At 48.1% G+C, this 22,048-nt stretch overlaps 1 protein-coding gene across 1 annotated transcript in view; it reads right to left on the bottom strand.

The window, feature by feature from the left end:
• Positions 1-3: 3 nt before the first annotated feature.
• The window catches only part of TGFBR2 (transforming growth factor beta receptor 2), a 92,197-nt gene continuing 70,152 nt past the window's right edge, over positions 4-22,048 (bottom strand). Inside the window, exons 4-7 of the mRNA XM_019422855.2 lie at positions 19,365-20,164; positions 17,530-17,671; positions 5,670-5,797; positions 4-2,674 (exon numbers count right to left, since the gene is read on the bottom strand). Coding sequence (XP_019278400.1) covers positions 2,495-2,674; positions 5,670-5,797; positions 17,530-17,671; positions 19,365-20,164 — 1,250 coding nt within the window. The 3' untranslated portion in view covers positions 4-2,494. The remainder of the gene's footprint in view (positions 2,675-5,669; positions 5,798-17,529; positions 17,672-19,364; positions 20,165-22,048) is intronic.

The following is a 22,048-nucleotide window of genomic DNA, read 5'->3' as shown; positions in this document are numbered from 1 at the left end:
AGCTGACCTGAGTATTTTTGCTTTATTCCATCTAATAAACATTTTATTTATATAAAAGACAAACGATGCATAGAATGAAAATAAGTGCTTGAGACATTTGATATAAAGAGTATATAGCATTCACATTCCTATTTTAATACATGAGTACTGAAGTGTTCCATAAAAGAATAAAACTTTCCCTTTATGTATAGTAGTAAAAAAAAAAAATCAGTATTTTTAGGAACTACAGAATGTTATTCCTTGGTCTTTTTCTTGACAAGGAAAAAAAAAAAAAAAAGCCACAGTATCATCTGACACTACATTCCAGTTTATGCTGATGACCACCCAGAAGTGATAAAGCTCTTTTGAATCTTGGAAAATCCCATTAATGGACCAGTATTCTAGAAATTCACCACTAGAGGTCAATGAGCAACAGCTATTGGGACAGCATCTAAGCCCTAAGGTGCAAAGGAATTTCCGGGCACTTCCAAGGTGCTGCAGACAGACTGTCCCGAACTCTCTCAGCCCACCCCCACTGAGAAGGGTGCCTACAAGGTTCATCTAATCCCAAATCTCAGCCTATCTGCTAAAACTTCAATGAGAGGAGACCTTCCAAAATCCAAATGGAACTGATTTGCTCACTGCCAGTCCTAATATTCCTATTTGGCTGAAAATAGGTAGCTTCAACAACATTAAAAAAGAGATTATTTGCAGCATTAACATTTGTTTGTGGATTAACAAATTCCTATGGAGTATTAAAGCTCATTCTTTGTTCTTGCCCATTCGGACACAGACTTCCTAAACGCAAAAGGGACTGTGTCCCACATTCAAGTCCTTGCTAGCAAATCCTGCAAAGGGCGGGGAAGGCTGGTATGGTGGAGAGACTGATAACCCTGGCAAAAGCTTCTAGGTAAGAGCTCCCCTCCGTAATGTGCAGGGGAAAGCTCTTAACATATAGGCAAAATAGATTTGGCTTAACTGGGACCACTTGAGGGGGCCCCCTTCAGTCCAGAAAAACCCACCAACTTCAAATCTTAACACCAGACCAGGAAGAGAGAGGCAATCAAACTCCTATAATCTAGCCAGAGAATGGCTGACGTAACGCACATTTCTTACAAGGGGCCTTGGTTACGGGCAGGTTTAATTCCTAGCCTGGGATGGGGTGGGCAGTGGAAAATGCCAACGTTTACAGCGAGAAGTGAAGCAGCGTTAAAAAAGTGTGTCCACACCTTTGTCTTGTGAATAATGTGGACTGGGGAGAACTGGAAACCATCTGCTATCTGTCTTCACTTGGGAGGATCCAGATTTTCTGTTTTGCAAAATCTCCAAATATTTAAAAAGTGGCTCAATTTTGTTCGACGCTGTGCTGGCCAAGCAAAACACATGTTCAGAGTGCCTGAGGAAACAGCTCTGACCATGGCGGTGTCGTGCAGCTCGAATCCTTCTGACTAGGCCAACATGTACTGGAGCATCCAGGAGCCCAGAGAGATGGAAACTCTCGGCGTTTGCACAGAAAGCTAGAGACTCAAACCGAGCCTGATGAGAAAATGAACACAACGAACCCTCGACAGGAGACGTATTCCCTTTAAGGAAAGGGAATCTGGGTGGCAGGAGAGAAGAGTAACATAGATATGGCAGGGGGATTAACAAACAGAAAGAACGATCTGTCTTTAGTAGAATATGCGGCCACTTCCTAAGTGGGGAAATCTGTTCTGATTTTTGTGCCCGTGAAGCCTGGGAAGCTAAAAGCTCTTGGAGATGGGACAGGGTTTCTGAGCTGGTCGAGGAAGGTGACTCACAAACCGATCGTGGGCTTGAAGCTCAAGTGAGAAGTCCAGGAGACCCAGTCTCCCAGGATCTGGTCCCCAAACGGCGTGACTCTAATTAGCTCCATGGCCAGAAAAGGAGCTAATTCCACGTGCACGGAGTTATTAGTTTGCAAAAGCAAGTGCAGCGTGGCCACGGCTGGCTCGGAGCCTCGGAGCCCCTCTCCTGATGCAGAGCCCCCACCTTGTGTAGTCAGAGAACCAGCGCACGTGTGATTGTCAAATGCTAATGCTGTCACGGATCCCTTCCTTCTGTGCCTGGTTCCGGAGCGCTCCAAACAAACCAATTTCCTGGGATGTTTGATCTTTTTTCCTTGTCTCTTTCCAGAGTATGGCTGTATATATATATAGATATAGACATATATAGATATATATAAAACATAGCTATTCCATATTTATATACAGGCATTAATAAAGTGCACGTTATTGGCTATTGTAAAAATCAATCTCATTTCCTGAGGAAGTGCTAACACAGCTTATCCTATGACAATGTCAAAGGCGTAGAATGCTTCATGATACCCACTCCCTGCCGCTGGTGTTTCTGCTCACGCCCACAGCTCATGGGGAGGGGAGTGGCCCCCGGGGCCTCCAGGAAGCATTGGTTCAGGGTCAGGGGCAGCTTCCTGCCGCCTCTGTTCTTTGGTGACAGGGGCAGCCTCTTTAGATCAGCGCAGCCTGCCCCGAGAGAGCTATTTGGTAGTGTTCAACGAGCCATCTTCGGGAATCTTCTCCTCGGAGCAGCTCCTCCCCGAGAGCCTGTCCAGGTGCTGCAGGTCACTGAAGCGCTCCGCCACGCACTGGGCCGTGAGCCGGGCCTCCGGGTCATGGTCCCAGCACTCGGTCAGAGTCTCGCACACCATCTGGATGCCCTGCGGTGGGAGAGAAGTCACGGAAGTCACAGTCACGCGGAGCTGCTGGTCTGGGGGGCTCCTGCTGACCTCGCCCCTGCGGTGCTGGCCCCACGTCCCGACTGAGCACCCACGAGGCAGGGCCGGCCACTCGCCTGTGGAACAAAGGGGCGTGTGCTGTCCTGGAAGCCTGCTCTACCCATCCGCTCCTGCGCCATGGGATCACGACAGGTCGTGAGATGGAGAGCCGGCACGTCTGATCGCGACAAGGACTCTCCAGGAGGCCTCTGAGGTGCAGTAGCATCCCGGGTACCGGAAAATTCCCATGAAGTGGCCCCTGATACCCTGTCATGCCTTCCTATTTCTTTAGAGCAGTTTTTGGCCTTATTGTTTAGGGTGGTCTTAGGTTCATAGCAAAACTAAGCGGAAAGCACAGAGGGTTTCCGAACACCTCCTCCCCTGACACGTATAGCGTCCCCCACTACGGACATCTCGCATCGTGTGGTCCATTTATTCCAGTCAAGGAACCAACACGGACACATCGCTACCAACCGAAGTCCGTGGTTTATACCGGGGGACGCACTAGGGGTTCTGCCGGATGTACAACAGCATGGAGGCACATGGTTATAGCCCACCGAGTAAGGTCCCTGCCCTAAAAGTCCTCTGTACCCCACCACCCCTCCTTCTTCTTTCCCTGAGCCCCTGGAGACCACTGATCTTCCTGCGTCTATGGCTTTGCCTTTTGAGAGCATCTTATAGTTGGAATCACAGACACCTTTCTATTTAAACAGGGTTAAATACCCCAGTCAGAGTGAAGTCCAAACCTTGGGCTGGTTTCCTCCTGTGAAGTCCCACGTTCTCTGGACAGCTTCCGGCAGCTGCCAAGGATGACCCCTCGTGCCCCGCTCCTCCCAGCGACATCAGGCTGCACCCTAGGAAGCAGCTGTCTTTGTAAGTCAGCCGTGCTAGACTCCAGGCTCTGTGAGAAGGTTTCGTCCAGCCCCATAAAGACGCCGTTCAAAAGGGCCATTCAGGGGCGCCTGGGTGGCTCAGCTGTCTAAGCGTCCGACTTGGGCTCAGATCATGATCTCACGGTCCGTGAGTTCAAGCCCCGCGTCGGGCTCTGTGCGGACAGCTCGGAGCCCGCTTCAGATTCGGTGTCTCCCTCTCTCTCTGTCCCTCCCCCACTCGCACTCTGTCTGTATCAAAAACTTAAAAAAAAAAAAATTAAAAAAAAACGAGGGGGTGGCATTCAGGAAATGCTGCCCAGTATGGTGGCAAGGGTCTTCTCTCAGGGGTGTAATTTTTATTTTGCAGTGCAAACACGTTCATCATTTCAAGTCCTTTTTGGCAACCAAGTAGGCAGGGGTTAAACAGAGAGGCAGACGTAGAGCGTGTGTCCGGCAGTTAGAGGCTCCCCATGGTCACTGGTGATCTTTGATACAAGTGGCCCAGGAGGGACGGATATACCCCAGCACCTGCCCCGAGAACCGGCACGTTGCTGTTGAACATCCACCACAGGTAACTTTCCCAACACACCTAGGAGCCTCTCCCTCCCTTCCTGCCCTGTGAGTGAATTCATGATGTTGAATTAATTGTAAAATTCACCTAATTGACGGTATTGATTGATGGCCTGTTAAGAGTGGAGTGGTACTGTTGGTACACAAGTAACATTTATTTTATTCTGGCCCTGTAATTACAGGCAGTAAATTAAATTAAATATTAAGCATTAACGTGAAATCAATAGGGCAACAAATCTCATTAAGAGAAAAAATGTATTATGCAAATTCTTTCCAGAATTTTATCATCATGAATAATGGCTTCATTACAAGAACCATACAGCAGAGGAGGCAACGGGGTTTGAAAGAAATAACCCCAGTGCCTGCTGACTTCGGAAGGAACCCAAAACAGCCTTGCGTTTTCAGCCAAAGAGGGTTTGCCCGAAACCCCGGGGAAGCCCTGGGCTACCATGGCCTGGTTCAAGCTCTACCCAGACTTTATTAGGGACTGTCTGCTGAAGTGGCTCCGGGCCAGGATTGGCACCGACCAGGCTTCCGGCTCCATCTGTCTTCCTGATTGTGCGTGATCTGTTGTCTCTGTTGCTTATCTCAATTTGCCTTGCCCTTCGGAAAACCTATGACTTAGCCCAGCCTTCACTGGATAAGGGAATTCTTCCAAAGGAGGCCATCAGAGGGTCTACCCAGGAGAAAGATCAGCTCTGTCCGTGAGACAGGAGCACACGGCTCCCTCTCGTCCTTCCTTCACGCTCCCGAGTTATGTCGCACAGCTCTCTTGCCCTGGCAACCTATCACTCACTTTCTTCTTCTTCTCTGACCACCGCTCTCGTCAAAATGCCCCCAAACAAAGAATTTGGAGAGTTCACCCCGAAAGTCCAGAACCGCTGCCTTTCCACAGATGCCCTTGCCTACCATCTCTTAGAAAAAGAAAAGAAACAGCAACAGCCCTGAGGATGCTCCCCACAGACAGATTTCCTATTTGTTCACTTGGACCTTCCTACTTCTCCCGGCTTTCTTTTATGGCAGAGCTGGTGTCCTTCCAGACCCAGTGTGCGCGGCCTGCACACGGCCATGAGCACACGGCACCCGCCCCCCAGTCCCACTGGGGGACAGACTCTGCTTACTTCTCACTCTTAGAGCGGAAGATTCCCAGGAGATGGTATTTGGAACCCAGAAGGGAACAAAACATAAACACGCTACGTAAAGGCTTGGGGGGTGAGGGGCAGAGGCTGCAAACAAAATATTTTAACGCCAGACCCAAGCGGGCTTGCGTAACGGGACGACGGCCTGCAAAGGATTACTGGAGCGCCCTCTTTGAATGGTGTGTCTGCCGCGTGAGTCCACTTCAGTGACATTTTCTCTAGAAACAAAACCTAACAGGATCGTGGAGCACCAAGCGACCCGCCCTCCGACTGAAGCCCAATATCCTAAAATTCTCTCCTCTACTAGAGGCCACTTCAGACAAATCTGCTTCTCCCTTCAGAACAGCAACTCCTTACCTGGTGGTTGAGCCAGGAGCTGGGAATTTCTGGTCGTCCTCGGTCTCTCAGCACATTGTCCTTCATGCTCTCAACACAGGGGTGCTCCCGCACCTTGGAACCAAATGGAGGCTCGTACTCTTTCACCTCTGTTAAAGAGAGCAGGTGAACAAGGCCGCTGAGAAGGGTGTGGGCAGCTTGGGGACAAGAACAAGGTGAGCAGCCTGGCCGAGTACCCTGAGCCACTGAGCATCGAAATGTATCTGTGATTCCTCTGAGAGCAATGCTTAAAGAAGAGTGGATCAAAATAAGAAAGAAGGAGTAGTTGTGGAAAGAGCCAGAGAAACGATGGATGATTGTCGAGCTCTTGCTACGTGCCAGGGACTGTGCTAATGGCTGCGGACGGTGAAGAATGGGACCAACAAGGTCACTCAGCGTACATTTTCATGCGGGCATTCTCAGGGGGATGATGTTGCCCCAAGAGGGCAACACTGGTTCTTGGGAGGTGGAGAAGTCTTACACATCACCATGGTTTGTAGCCCTACAAAGGTCCCTGGGACCCACACAGGTTTAATAGGTGGTGGCCAACTTCATGGGGATACCCAGCCTAAAAATGAATGAAATGCTCACACAAGTTACAAAGTGGATGAACCTCAAGCATGTTATGTTAAGTGAAAGAAGGCAATCACGAAAGGAGAAATATCATCTGATTCCATTTACATGAGGCACCTAAAATGGACTAATTCATAGAGACAGAAGGTAGGCAGGTGGTTGCTGGGGACTGGGAGGGTGCGTGTGTGTGGGAGAGAGATGGAGGGTTATTGTTTAATGGGTACAGAGTTTCAGTTGGGGAAGATGAGAAAGTTCTGGAAATAGGTAATGGGGATGGTTAAACATCACTGTGAATGTACTTAACGCTAGTGAATTCTACACTTAAAAATGATTCAGACAGTGAATTTTAGATTATGTATGTTCTTCCAGGAAGGAAAATCACTGATGCGGAGTAAGGATTAAGAAAAAAAAAAAACTGTTGGGGCACCTGGCTGGCCCAATCAGTAAAGCATGCGACTCTTGATATGAGGGTCATAGTTCAAACCCCACTTTAAGTGTGGAGCCTACTTAAAATTAAAACACGCACACACACACACACACACACACACACACGAGAAGAAAAAAAAAAATGTCTATAAAGACTCCTAAGGCCAGCAATGATGACAAAAACATTGAGCAATGCTGTTTAGTGGGATCGCAGAGGAGAGAGATTGACAACACATCAACAAACAAAATTTAAAAAGGTAATTTTCCTTTAGTGGTACATGTGACAAAGACGATCAGAGAGGATGCTGTACTCCTTCCCTAGGGCTTCAGATTTCAACTAAAGTGAATCTCTTTATAGAAACTTCCTTGAATATCCTTCAAGACATTCCTGGCTAGATGTCCTGGGCAGAGCTCTATGTTAGCATGTATCATATTTTGCTATAGTCAAATTTATTGGTCTCATCTAACAAGATTGTGTGCATCTGAGAGTAGGTTCAGACTCCCTTTGGTCATCCTTGTATTCCCAGCACCCCTGGTAGGGCCTCCTCTACAAGAGGCTCTCAATTAATACTTTGTTGAGGGATGGATGGATGGATGAATCTTAGATCCCGTCCAAAGTGGCAATGCCTAAACTCTAAGTGAATACTAAAACAACGCAGTAAGTGGGTGGGGATCCCCTACATGTCAGTATGGCACAGGACAGCCTAAAAGACTGAAAACACTCCTGTACTAAAACATATCTGGGGGCACCTGGGTAGCTCAGTGGGTTAAGCATCTGACTTCAGCTCAGGTCATGATCTCGTGGCCTGTGAGTTCAAGCCCTGCGTCGGGCTCTGTGCTGACAGCTCAGAGCCTGGGGGAGCCTGCTTTTGGTTCGGTGTCTCCCCCTCTCTCTGCCCCTCCCCCCCTCGTACTCTCTCTCAAAAAAATGAATAAATGTCAAAAAATAAAAATAAGTAAAACATGTCTGTGCTGGAAATGGAGGATGGGCTGGATCCAACATTTTCCCTACAGAAACCAGGACCTTGGGCTTTTAGCAAAATAATCTTGTTTAATGAGTAAACCTTTCAATAAGTTGCCCTTCCAGGCTAAGAACTGAAGAAGCTTTTGAGGCAAATGACATTTTGAAAATGGATTGCCTGTTCTTATTTGTTTGTTTTCTCCCCTTTCCCAGAACCCCACTTGCAGATTCATCTTCTGTGGCACCCCCTCTAGCCCCCAAATAGAAGATCTTTTTTCAGGAAATTTGTGATGAAGGCTTCCCATCACATTGAGGTGAGCACAGACCATCCTTTGGTGTGTCCACTTTTGCCCCTCCAGTGCCACAGCACTTAACCCTTCCTGCTCTCGAGGTGAGATCTGAATTTTGACCTGCATAATACTTCTTTCTTCCATTCCCTCATCTTCTTCTACAGACTGTACATTCCTAAGGCCCAAGGCAGAGGCTGAGTCTAGTGTCCTCTGATTCTCTGCTCAGTGCTAAAAACTGTGCCATATACATAGCAGGCATGCGACAGATATGAGTTGGGTCGAATTCTAGAAGCCGAGGACTGGTAATCAGAGCTGGTTCTCAGTACAGTTTACTCTGATCTAAATATTGTCTTCTATAAAAGGAAGGGGGCTGAAGTGGATGACCTCCCTGTCGCCCTCCGGATTATCTTGTAATCCAACCTAGTCAAATAATATGATGCCCTCTTACTTCCATGTCTTGAGGTATGCATATTCTAATACAATATAATGGGATAGGATTTGTATATGATATAAAGTGTTCCTTAGATAATGTATCAGTCCACACACTCTCCATTTCCAACTGTTTTGGCTGCCATAGCTAGCATTGTTGGCTCCCTGGCTCTATACCTTAACCAAGCCAAGAGCACCAGCCCCCAGCTACCACAGGTGTTGAGTCCTAAGAGACCACAACTTCACCCTCCTCTGGAGGATTGCCCTTTGCTGATGAGAGCTGCCTGGCCTAGAGATTTCCAGAAAGCCTCACCCTGAGAGACAGCCGGCAGCCAATGATAAATTAACGTGGGAGTATTAATAGTCTAACCCTCTTGCCTCTGCAGGGAGATAACCATGGTACAATTCATACTCTAGAGTTCCCCATGAGATGAGGCTGAGGCTAGACCTCTCCTGAAACTACAGGCTTACTGCGGTTCTCCCCTTCCCTTACTCCCTTCTCCTGAGACCTCATCCGCAGTAAACCACTGCACAAAACTCTTTGTTTTAGATTAGTTCTAGGAAAGCCAGCCTAAGACAGCAGTCAAAGAAGTGTTTTCTCTTCAGGTCGATCTCTCAGCTAAACTGCACCACCGGACCCTGGTTGCAAAGTCACCCTGAGGAAGCCCTGACAGGGCTTCTTCCTGAGAAAGTGAATGTACTAACCCATCAACAATTCCCACAGCACAGGGCTCACAAAGGGGCCGGGGATGACTGCAGTCAGGGAAGGAAACTGGGCGGGATCAGAATCAATCCCAGGTGTTGAGCTCATGGCTAAGATTCCTAGAGAACAAAGAAAAAAAAATCTCCAGAGTTGAGGTTGTCATAACCCAGGGCCAATTTATTTAATTTCCAGTTCTAATCTTCAAAGTTCCACAAACCACACTGTCTAATTTTGTAAGTTCTGTGGGGACTAACGCAGGTTTCCATGGGGAATGGGGGCGAGCTGACGATGGCAGAGGGCATTAGGCACGGGCTTGTTTTCTGCTTAAAGAAAAAGTAATGAATGCCCCTTTGGAAAAGAAGACAAAGGCAACAGTCCTTTCCCAGAGTGAAGAGATATTTAACTGGATTACTTCCTACTTTTCCTAAAGCCTTGGGAAGCTGTGAGATTTGTCAGACTCCCTGGTATCCCTGAGGGGTAGGAGTCTGTGACTTGTGGGAGATAACGTAGGCAGGTGAGGTCAAGGGCAGTCTGAAGGTGGCTGGCAAAGGAATGGATTCTCTGAGCTGAACTGGGAGAGTGTGACTCTATGAATCTCCTTTTAAGTTTAAATTAGACAAGTCTGGGGGCGCCTGGGTGGCTCAGTCGGTTGAGCGTCCGACTTCAGCTCAGGTCATGATCTCGCGGTCCGTGAGTTCGAGCCCCGCATCGGACTCTGTGCTGACAGCTCAGAGCCTGGAGCCTGTTTCTGATTCTGTGTCTCCCTCCCTCCCTCTCTCTCTCTCTCTCTCTCTCTCTCTGCCCCTCCCCTGCTCATGCTCGGTCTCTGTCTCAAAAATAAATAAAAACATTTTAGATAAATAAATAAATAAATAAATAAGACAAGTCTGGGGCACCTGGGTGGCTTAGTTAAGCGTCTGACTTAGCTCTGGTCATGATCTCACAGTTTGTGAGTTCGAGCCCCGCACTAGGCTCGCTGCTGTCAGCGCAGAGCCGGCTTCGTGTCCTCTGTCCCCCTCTCTCTCTGCCCCTCCCCCACTTGCACGTTCTCTCTCAAAGATAAACACTAAAAAAAAAAAATAGACAAGTCTGGGTGACCATGCTGTGACCCACACTGGCACACCCCCATCCCTTAATAACGAGGTAGTCTTTCCAGTGAGGAAACGGGACTTAAAGTATATGCATGTTAAAAAAAAATAAAACTAAAGTGTATGCATATTTTCAGCTGACTTTTCTTCAACTCCCGGTGACTGTCATATTTACATAACATACATTTTTCAAAACAGCTAAGCGGGCTTTTTGTCTTGAGGATTTTTGCAATTCCTCTTTCTTTGCTTTTCGCCCTCAGTTTAAACGTACACACTCCCACCCGTTTTTTAAATCATGCCCTATAACAGGTAAAGATGACCTGTGCTTGGCAGCATGTGTCCCTCTGCTTCTCAGTCACCGGCTTGAATCTCTGATCGTGGAGACCACTGTCTGCCAACATTCTTTTCCTTTTCTTCCCTTCTGTGGCTGTGAAGGCAATGCCTTCTCAGGTCTCTACTCAGGTTGTGGAGGATGACCGCCGACAGACATTGTAAGAGAGGCTGTTTCTTTCTTCCTGGAGGCCAGGTGCTAACTGCTCCTCGGGTCTGGTCTGCTCAGAGGCCCTCAGGATACCGTGCGTATTTTCTTTGCTTCAGCAGGAGGAGGCGGCCACAGAGACCGAGGTGGAGGCCTAAGCCCTGGGGCAGGTGGTTGAGGGCAGGAAGCCTCTGTCAGCCAGTTGGGCACCGATGGTCCTTCCTGGGATGAAACCTCAAGCACTGAAACCCAGACGGTCCGGGGACTCGAGCAGACGTGGTGACTGGCCAAACCAGAGGTTGGTTTTCAGCTCCAACTTTCTCCCATGGTTTCAGGCAACTAGGGGCTGAGCTGCTTCATCCACTCTGGCAAAATTGCTCGGTCCAGGTTACATGTCTTTTATCCCTGTCTGTTTATCTTTTGTCCTTATCTGTTGTTCATGTTCGTGCTTAAAATGCTTTTATTTTAGAAAATGCATGTGTTTAAAACTCCAAAATTACTAAGTAGACGGATATAGGCAAAAGCAAATCTTTGTCCCACTCCTCATCCTTAGTCTCACAAAAGTGGCTTAGGTGCAATGCTGGGATTAAAAGTGATAAAGGGCATCTGGGTGGCTCCGTCGGTTAAGCATGTGACTCTCGATCTCGGCTCAGGTCATGACCTCACGGTGGGTGAGTTCAGGCCCCGAGTCTGGCTCCATGCTGACAGCACAGAACCTGCTTGGGATTCTCTCTCTCCCTCCGTCTCTGCCCCTCCCTGCTCACGCAAATGCTCTCTCTCTCAAAAACAAACTTCCCAAAAAAGTGATTTAAATTTGCCCCTTACTGTTTACGATGAGTGCTTCTCAATCTATCTCTTTTTGATAAAAGACTAGATAGATGTTTTGCCCCCCTCCCCCCAATTCACTGGGGACTGAAGCTTAGGTAAAACACTGTAGAAAATTACAGGAAGAAGGAATGCCATTTGGGGGTCCTGGGCAACCCCAGACCGCTATCAGAGTCACTGCACCCCCGCTCTGTCCTCATCATGTCGCAAATCTGGAACAACCCGTCCGAGGGCCAGCACCCTCTGCAGCCCATGCTCTCAGCAGGACTGTTGTACGTGTTTTGCAAGGAATAGGAGTTGCGTCTTGACAGAGGAGCTGAATGCAAGTTATTAAACATACTTTCAACATTTCAAATGAGTCAGACAGAGAATGCTGAAGAAGAGTCTTGAGAGATGGGATCCAACAGTTCATTTTCCAGTCGCGAAAACCGAGGCCAGAGAGCACGCTGGATTCCGGGAAGAACGCTCAGAATCGCGGGCTCTATTACTGTTCCTCTGATGAACTGGCTTTGCCTTTTTAGGAAGCCTGCATGCTTTCTCCTCTCTACTAAGCATTTCGGTGAGTTCTTTCTCCCCCCGCTGGCCAGAACAAGCCCAGCTGGGGCAGCCCCAGGTGGGAACGTGCCTGTCACAAATGTGACAAACGTGTCCCTCCCTGCCTTGGCCGGCCCCTCCGCACCGCATGGCTCCGAGAAGGGGAACCTTACGGACATCTGTCGGACGGTTACGGTGTGTAATTTCTAAACGAGTTACACAAAAGAACAAAAGAGCCAACGAGAAAACCCCTCACTGATGGCAACGAGCAGCCTTCTCCCTAACTGCTTTTATTGACCAGCATGAAACCCAAACGCTGGTCCATTCTGGGTTTTGGCGAAACAGGTGGGCTGGTGGTGGTAGAGGTGGGGGAAGAGGAGCCCCTCACAACCTGTGCCGCGAGCACCAGATCAGGGCGGTGTTGGCCGCGGCGTTAACGCGTGATTTTCTGGAGGTGCCGTCTGTGCACCTGATCAAATGATGCCACGGCTCAGGCCTCCCTTCTGCAAGGAACTGTCATCACGCCAGTCAGTCAAGGGGGGAGCGGGCTCCCCGTACCGTTACTCCATATACTGCCAGAAGGCCGCCAGCCACGTGGCTGTCCACGCCCGCTGGCCCAACACAGGTGGAACCTGCTGGGCAGGTTGTGTTCGCCCTTCCGACTCGCCCCGGGAGCGACCTTGAACCCACGATGGATGGGGTTTGGGAGGAAAACAGCCGGCTTGCCCGTGGGTCGGATGGTGTGCTCCCGGGGCGTGCGTGCGTGTGTGTGTGTGTGTGTATGTGTTCGTGTGTGTGTCTGCTCCCGGAGTCCCCGGCAGGACTGTGTTCCAGCTGCCCGCAGCGATGGCCTGCCTGATGACCCGCCCTTTCCCGGCTTCCTCCCCTTTCCTGACTCGCTTCTGCCTTCGCTTACTGGCATTTCCTGGGATCTCTTCCCAAATAAACCACTCAGGCTCCATTCCTGTTCCAGGCTCTGAGGCAACCAACCCCAGGCAGACGTCCCCATGACAGAACTATTCACTGGGACCCAGTCTCTGTCCCACCCTCAGGCTGCTTCCCAGGCCGGGCGCCCCAGGGCCCAACACGACACCTCCACCTCGGGATCTCCCCGGCTGCCTCAAAAAACATCTTGTCTGCGGAACTTCTTTATCGCGCGTATGGCTTGCTCTCCTTTCCGGCTCCCCTCTCCCAGGCTTTCCCCAGAGTCTTTCCACTGATGGAAGCCATCCCTCCCAGATCCTGGCAGCTTCCTCTCATGTCTCTCAGGAGGCTCTTAAGAGAAATACCACCCTTGCCGCTCCCCCCACCCCCCCGGATTTTGCACACGCAGAGGGCAAGTCTCTGGGACACGATGCTCTTCCTCCGGAAGTCGGCATCTGGCAGTTCCAACTTCATAGAGCAGGCTGACACTGGTCCTCGAGGCAGCACCCCTGAGTTTTGCATCTGCTTCTAAATGATGCTCCCCTGAAACCCAGGAAAACTTCGAGCGCCTCTTATCCTCTCTTCAGCCCTCCTCCCCCACCCCTCTTCGTCGTCGTTGTTGTTTTTCTCTTTTGCCTTTCTTTTTGACTCATGTGACTTTCTGTCTTCCAGGCCTGTGGCGGGCAGACAGGATGCTTAAGAGCTGCGTCTCTCCCCTCGTTAAACGCCCGCTCCGCGGGCTGCCGTGTGTCAGTTTCTATTCAAAGACCTCAGTGGCCAGGGATTTATTTGGAAGTTGGTTTTCTGGTGGGTCCGTTTTGACTGGGGGTGATGTGAATATTGTGTCTGCTGTGCTCGCCAGAGGGGGGCCCCCCGAAAGGGTCCCCGCCGTCCTCCACCTCCCACGCACCGCAAACGCTTGCATGAACACCAAATAAACCAAAAGCCGGACAGAGATTTCTTTGTAAAGCAGGGCCCGTCTCCGGGTCTGTCCTTGCTGAAGGACGATTTCACGACTTTCCTCCTTTCTAAGACAGTCACAGACCAATCACCTCCTGCGATCTGGCTCCTTCTTCAAACAACTCTGAAAGACCTGTTTTCCTGACTTCTGTGTTCTTTCAGGTGATCCGAGTGTCCGAGGTGATGCTCTCTGCCATGATCTGTCCCTGACTCTTTATTTTGCTTTCTAAATTCATATCTGCCTACTCCCACCCCGGTGCTGTAATCACATATCTGTTTGCTCATTACCCCTCTTTCTACAATATTAGTTCTTCACAGACTCCTTGTCTCTGGAGGACAGAGAGGGCATTTTTTCTGTTTGTTTTTTTTTGCCCCCCCACTGCTGTGTCCTTAGCATTTGAATAATGCCTGCCTTGCAACTGGTACTCAATAAATATTTGTTAACAGAAGGAATGAACGAATAAACAGATCTTCAGAGAAATAAGGATAAAGAAGTTATCTCAGACTTTAAGGCACTGAGTCTGTAACATGCTCAGAAATTAAGAGCTTTAGGAATCTGTTAATAGAGGTGCACCCAGAGGAGGCAGGAAAGTCCATCCCTGGAGACTTTCACGAGTGAGGCCATCACTGAACGTTCCTCAAGTGTGACAGTCTTGCTGGCTACTTCCAGAAAGACACTGAATTAGAGGCCAGGATGCACAAGGTAGCACTGGCTGCCCAATCCGTGATGTCCTTTCTTTACGATGTCCTCCACTGGTCAGGCCAGCAGTGTCGTGGCCACACGGCTTTCCCACTTCCCGAAGCCTCAGTTTTCCCATCTGTAAAATGCAGCATTTAATACCAGCGCCTGAGAGTGCTCGGTAGGCTGGATGAGCTGACCCACGAAGCAAGTGCCCAGGGAACGGTGGCTACTACTGCTTCGTGGCTTTCTTCATGATCACAGCTGCTTCCACCAGGATGCCTTTCCACTTGGACCACCCTCTTCCATGATTGCAGCCCACCTCTCGAGCTCCTCCGTGTGAAGGGGGCTGTACCAGTTGGCTTCGGAAGAGTGCTATGATCAACTGTTGCCATTCTGTCATCTGATAAGAAAGACTTGACTGGTCCAGTGGGGTGGTAGTGCTCTTTCTCTGTTCCCCTCGAGCCGCCTCGCAGAGAGAGGCTGATAAAGAAGCAACTCAAGAGGACAGTCCTAAGTCTTACGCATCCTTCCAGAGCCCTCCCTGCCCGACCCTACTGTCTCGCTCCCCTCAGCTGACGTGGGCTTTTGGGGCCCCGTGTCCTTGCCTCACCTTCGTGCAGCACTGGTCACAACTGACCTGCACTTGCGTGTTTAGAAGTCTACTTCGGCCCCAGTCAATAGCACGAGACAAAGCCTAGGGTTGAGACCTAAAAGGCATTCATAGAAGACGTGCCGTGTGGAATGACAGTGCTATGGGCAGATGAGGCTAGAAAGGCGAGCGAGGGCCAGGCTTAGCATTCACGTAAGAGTCTGGGCTCAACCGTAAGAACAGAATGGCGTCCCTTAACGGCAGGACAGCTGGGGTTTCACATTCCCTACAAGACTGTCCCCTAATGGTTAGCATCCTCCCGCATGCAGTTAGATGCCTGCTACTCAGAATAAAACTGGATGGAATGGAATATTAGTTGACCTATGTGGCAAAATACAATCTCAATCTCTAATTCGCCATACCAAGTTAAGCTTCAGATTCCACATTTCCTTTTTTGAAATCAGATGGTCAATAGAAGATAGTAATTACACACATTGCATTTCAAGTGAGAGAAAAGAAGGTTTAAGCTTAAGGAAAGCTTTTTCTACATCCCACCCTCTTTCTTAGACCTTCAAAATTAAAGCCTAACATCAACTGGGGGGAATTATAATTGATTTCATTTCTAAGGCAAGAAACTGATGAATTTGTAAATATTTTTGAAAGTAAAGAAGAAAAAAAAAAAGTCTGTCTCATCAGTCAAGCTTCCTGAGGGCAAGACCTGTCCTTCTACCTGTGTCTCTACAACAGCTGGGAGGGAATGTGTCTATCTGCCGACTCTATGTTCTTTCCATGGGACTCCTGAAATACAGAAGAAAAGTCTGTGAGAAGCACCTGGGTGGCTCAGTCAGTTGAGCATCCGACTTTGGCTCAGGTCATCATGATCTCATGGTTTGTGAGTTCAAGCCCTGCATCGGACTCTGTGCTGACATCACAGATCCCGCTTAAAATTCTCTCTCCCTCTCTCTGTGCCCCTCCCCTGCTTGTGCTCTCATGTTCTCTCTTTCTCTCTCTCAAAATAAGAAAACTTGAAAAATATTTAAAAAAAGGAAAGGTCTCTGAAATTAAGATGAAGCGAAGAATCTGTCTTTAATGTTTTTAAGATACATTCCACCCCCTTCGAAAAAAACAAAAAACGAAAAACCTCTAAACCAAAAAAAACCCAAAAAAATCCACGATGCTTTCCAAAAGAAGGTAAAGAAAAGGGCTTAATACGTGAGTTCACACACTAAATCAAGTGAAGGGCTTTCAGCTGGATCCAAGTGAGGAGAGATAAATAACTTGAGTTTCTGCAGCCTGAGCGGAGATGAGAGACGCAGGACTGTGGGCTTAAGATCAAACAAAATGAGAACCGGGATGGCCTCTTTCCGGTTCCCCAAAACCCATCCGTTCTTATCCTAAAGGTTATGAAAGGTTTTCTGAGACTAGCTGAGCAAATGAGATCCTGTTCCTTCCTTGGGAAAACTTGTTTATACTGTATCCATTTTTAGACCTCGTAAAAGTTGGTGAACTCAGTTCTTCCCCATTAGCCCGAATTCTTCCACACTCAGCAAATATCAACAGGAAAGGGCTTCAGTCATTGATAACAATGGAAGCAGAGAGTTCACATAGGGCCTTAATAAGCCGGCTGCGCTGACAGAGGGAAAGACAGAGACACAATCTCCAGCTCATGTTTATAGAATAACGGGTTTGAAAGGATAGAAAAGATACCGAAATCTAGGTAAATTTATTCTGACGGTGACAACAGCACCACCGTCTCTTACACAACTCATACTGGTCGAAGGATTCGTTTTGGAACTGTCAAAGCTTTCAAGCAGAAAATTATTCTCAGGGGCTGAAACTTGGTTAAACAAATTTCACTGCGCAAGGAAAAACCAAGTTAGTTTTGGATGTGCCACGGGGGGAAGGCAGGCAGCAGAAAATAACGGGGTCGGCCAGACAGGAAGTGCCGTCCCCACACAGGGACCCAGGCAAATAGGTGATGGGTTTCAAAACCTTCAAATATAAAAACAAACAAAAATCCGATATTTTTCCTAACGACATGATCTATTTGATAAACAGGAGTAATTCTTATAAATATTACTAGTGTTCATCTCTTGCCAGATATTTAAATATCCGTGGAGAGATGTCAAGAGAAAAGTAATTATACTGTAGAGAAGGGGATAGAAAGCCTTCTGCTCCAAACATGGTTTTCAGCTGAAAAATCTAGGCTTCTTAGCACAATTCTCAGTCATTCTGGAATGGCTGTGTACTAACCGATCTCAGCTAGCTCTCACCGTGGGGTTAACTCTGTCGTACCCCCGGAATCACGCTTGAAGCGAACAACGTGACATCATTTTGAAGACACGTCTACCCCCACAGTATGGGGGTGGTCCATACATACCTCCCACCGCATTACAGCGAGATGTCATTTCCCAGAGGACCAGAGCCATGGAGTAGACATCCGTCTGCTTAAAGGATTCAACATTCTCCAAATTCATCCTGGACTCTAGGACTTCTGGAGCCATGTATCTTGCAGTTCCCACCTGAAGCAAAAATAGACATTGAGGCCCATCGTGAAATCCAGCTGCATTTTTATTCTAAAAATATAGCTGATGTTTGTTCTCTACACATGCAGATGATCTTTGAAAAGCACACCGCTCTTTTAAATAATGAGACTGGTACAGAAAGGGACAGCCTCTGAAATTATTTTTAAAAATAGTTTTTCTCTCCCTGAAAACACTTTTAAAAATATAAACAAAGCACGCCAAAATAAGGAAATGTCAAACCCCAGGGCTGCTTTCTCTCCCTTCATGATATATGTCATTGTATTATACAATAACATCCTCACAGATAACTGGGGAGACGACATCTGTGATATGTTAGAACTTTATTTTTGCTTTTGCAAATAACTATTTTCTCATTCCTGAAACACCAAGATTTATGGTGAAAGTAAGAATAATTGCCATTAGTTTCTGTCACTTAAGGACGGCCTCAATATTCTTTGTTTACTCCGTGGTACGTTCTAGTGTGCCAAGAATGTAGTGTACCTTCATAAAATCTCTACTGAACTAAGCTGCGTGAAAGTATTTCTATAGTAGAAGGCCAAATCTAGATCATTTTATAATTTTGATGAGCATGCTATGCAGTTTTCTTTGGACAATGGCTGATAATGCAAAAACAGTGGTATACACAGGAAAAAAGGAGAAAGATATTTCTAGGGAAGCAATCACTTAAATGTCTGATTTTGCAGTATCTATAGCTCAACTAAATAACAATGAAGTCCTTACCTTTTCAAGAATCTAGGGCAGGTCACGTGAATTGATATGACTATCCCAAGGAATGTTTCTTAATCGTATGTATCAGAGGGAATTCTTCTTTTCAATAGGTCATTGCATGCCTCACTACCCTGCCATATTAATCTGTCCATGTTGCATTCCATATGTTTACCTCAACAATGCCTGTGCAGCCACGGACCCAAGAGGCCAGACCAAAGAGCAACTGAATGCTTCAGAAGCACATACCCCCACTTTCTCGGAGGAAACAACGGTGCTTTCCAGACTCTACTATAATCCACATCGAGCTTCCAGTGTGTGAAAACACGGAGCGCCGTCATTCGTGAAGGATGGCCTGGTAATTTCTAGTGACTTTCCAATACCTCCTTACCCAAAAAGGTTTCTATTTTCACCTATGAGATGCTTCAAAAAAACCGTAGAATTGTATATTCACTCAGTCTGTCAACTCACTCAGTAAGTATCTATTGGTCACTTTCACCGTTCAAGGCTTTGTGCTAGATATGACCAAATGGATGTGCTTTTGGGCTTCAAGGAGGTTGCCTTCTAGAATGGTAAAAAGAAAACAACGTGGCCACCAATAGTACCGAGTAGGAAGTGCTCAGCAGAAGAGTAAGAGAGGGGAAAAAATAGAGGCAAAGCACTAAGGGCGTTAGAAGCAATGAAATGTACTCTGCAAACAGGAGGAAAATGAAGACCGACTCAAGGAGAAGAATGTCTGTCTTGAATTGGAAGAGGTCTGCAGAAACAGGAGGAGAAATGCTGTCCATTAGTAACGACACCCTGGCAGAAGACAGTGGGGCATTTCCAGGGCCAACTCCCGACCTCGGCTACATTCCCTTGAGAGGTGTGCAGAGCACAGGGCCATTGGAGACAAAAGACACGGGAGATGGATGGAGACGTAGGGCAGGGATCCTACAAGTAAGGGGATCCAGGTCTAACTTACCTGCCCGCTGTTGGCCAGGTCATCCACAGACAGGGTCGGGTCCAGACGCAGGGAAAGCCCAAAGTCACACAGGCAGCAGGTCAGATCGTTCTTGACGAGGATATTGGAGCTCTTGAGGTCCCTGTGCACGATGGGCATCTTGGGCCTCCCGCACAGGGTGTGGTCGCTGTGCAGGTGGGCAATGCCCCGGGCGAGGGAGCTGCCCAGCGTGCGCAGGTCCTCCCAGCTGATGACGTGCCGCGTCAGGTACTCCTGCAGGTTGCCCTTGGCGTGGAAGGCCGTGATCAGCCAGTACTGCTTCCCCAGCTCCGTCTTGCGCTCCTCGGCTGTCAGGAACTGCAGTATGTTCTCGTGCTTCAGGTTGATGTCTGAGAAAATGTCCTTCTCCGTCTTCCAGGAGGCGTACTCCTCGTAAGGGAAGATCTTGACCGCCACAGTCTCGAACTGTTCAGAAGTGTTCTGCTTCAGCTTGGCCTTGTAGACCTCGGCGAAGCGGCCTTTCCCCACCAGGGTGTCCAGCTCAATGGGCAGCAGCTCTGTGTTGTGGTTGATGTTGTTGGCGCAGGTAGAGCTGATGTCAGAGCGGTCGTCTTCCAGGATGATGGCGAGGTGCTCGCTGAACTCCATGAGCTTTCGCGGCTTGCTGGTCTCCCAGGATGGGCTCAGCTTCTGCTGCCGGTGAACACGGTAGCAGTAGAAGATGATGATGACGGCTATGGCGATCCCCAGCGGGGGCAGGAGGCTGACGCCTGTCACTTGGAATATGACCAACAACAGGTCAGGGTTGTTGGTGGCGTATTCTGATGTGGAAACAAAACAAGGGAGAGAAGAAGTTGGGTTCAGCGGGTATACACGGTCAGGGAGCGGGCCCACGCCTTAGGCATCTAGAGGGTTTGACACCCGCATTATTTTTGTGGATAATATATCGTGACTTTTTGTTCCAGGGATGGGTGCACCTGCGCAGTCTTCCCCGCCTCTGGCCACCTATTCAATGTCTCCCATTCATCCCTCAAACTTCAGCTTCGATGTCACCCTCTAAAGGAAATCTAGGAAAATGTGGGAAAACGTTTTGTTTTATATATTCTCATGACGCTCTACATTTTTCCTATGCGACAACTTAGCACAATTTGAATTAAATAGCTATGATTTTGGTTACTGGTTTCACATCTGCCTTTCTCTACTTCCCCCACCCTCAGCGGACTGAGAACTCCATGCCGGCAGGGGCCGTGTCTTTCTCCGGTACTATTGTAAACAGTGCCTAGCACACATCAGGTCCTCGGCAAGTGCTCACTAAACGGACAAAGCATTTACTGGGTGTTAACTAAGCCCAAGGCTGAGCAGGAGGCTTCGGTAATATAGGAAGAATGACCGCTCCTGCCTCCAAAAAGTTTGTGTATGTGGTATCTGGTGAAAACGAAGAGACCGCTACACCTCCACCAGAGTCTTTGTTCTTTTCTAAACTCTAGCTTGTCCTGTTCTGACCGACACCCAGGCCACCCTTAAACATAGGTGGTGGGGAGAGAAATCGATGCAAAGGGTCTTTCTGGAAGGCAGGTACCTTATACCCACCCAACATCCCTCTTTTGAGCGTGCATTTTCCTAGAATAGGAATTCTTACTAGCAGCAGTGGAAATAGTCTTTTTAAAAAAAAAATTAATGTTTATTTTGAGAGAGAAAGAGAGAGCAGGGAAAGGGCAGAGAGGGAGGGAGAGAGAAGATCCCAAGCAGACTGGTGCTGTCATTGCAGAGCCCGATGCGGGGCTCAAACTCACGAACTGTGAGATCACAACCTGAGCCAAAATCGAGAGTTGGACCCAGGCGTCCCACAACAGTGGAAATATTACTACAAAGGTGAGAAGAGTAAAAAGAAAGGCAGGCATTTTTCTAGCTTGGACCACTGAAGCATGCCTGGGGATTGCTGGAGGGGAGTCCTTAGCACCAGCTATCTGACCACATACAATGTCTTGTATGTCAAGCTTTGGGTCATGTGCTAGCCTGGCCTGGCTCTGGGAAGAAGAGCATAGAAACAGTCAGTGGCAGAAGACAGAGAAAGGCAGTCATGGTTCAGCGAGAGCTTTGTGTTAGCTTGTCTCCACTGGACGAGAATGCCAGAATTCTACTGGTTTTATACGTCGTTCATTTCCCCTCAAAGGTACCTGTGAAGAAGCAGTCCTCATGATCAGAGACTAGATTCACTCATTGAACACAGCACTGTTGGATGCCACTGTGGGTATGGCATTGCCCTCAAAGAGGTTATAACCCAGGAGAGGATTAGGGCACGTGTACAAATGCATAGAGATAATACAGCGAGCAGGGACGGGGCTAAATGTGTGCTACAGTCTATGTGTTGGCAGAATATAGAAAAGCTTGGAGAAACAGGGAACCACAGTGGCAAGGACTACCTTTGAACTGGTCAACGAAAAATGGGAAAAAGTGAGTGGTGACCAGAAGAAATGTTCTGTTAAAAAATAAGAATGTATGATTTGAGGAAGAGTAGTTTTCCCAAACCAATAGCTCCACTCAAGGAAACAGAAAGAAAAAAGGTTGGGTAGGTGACACGGAACCGGAGAGCATGTCATAGAGAGTATGCATAGTTGTTCGAATGGCAGTTTTCACCTACTGTATGCGTTTGATGAGAATACAGTGATAAGAATACAGTCCAGCACGAGGGAGAGAACCATTAC

The sequence above is a fragment of the Panthera pardus genome, unplaced genomic scaffold (assembly GCF_024362965.1).
Source record: "Panthera pardus isolate Hobbes unplaced genomic scaffold, ASM2436296v1 HiC_scaffold_16, whole genome shotgun sequence".
NCBI classification, from domain to species: Eukaryota; Metazoa; Chordata; class Mammalia; order Carnivora; family Felidae; genus Panthera; species Panthera pardus.
The sequence above is the reverse complement of the archived record's forward strand: the minus strand, read 5'-3'. Positions and strand labels throughout refer to the sequence as shown.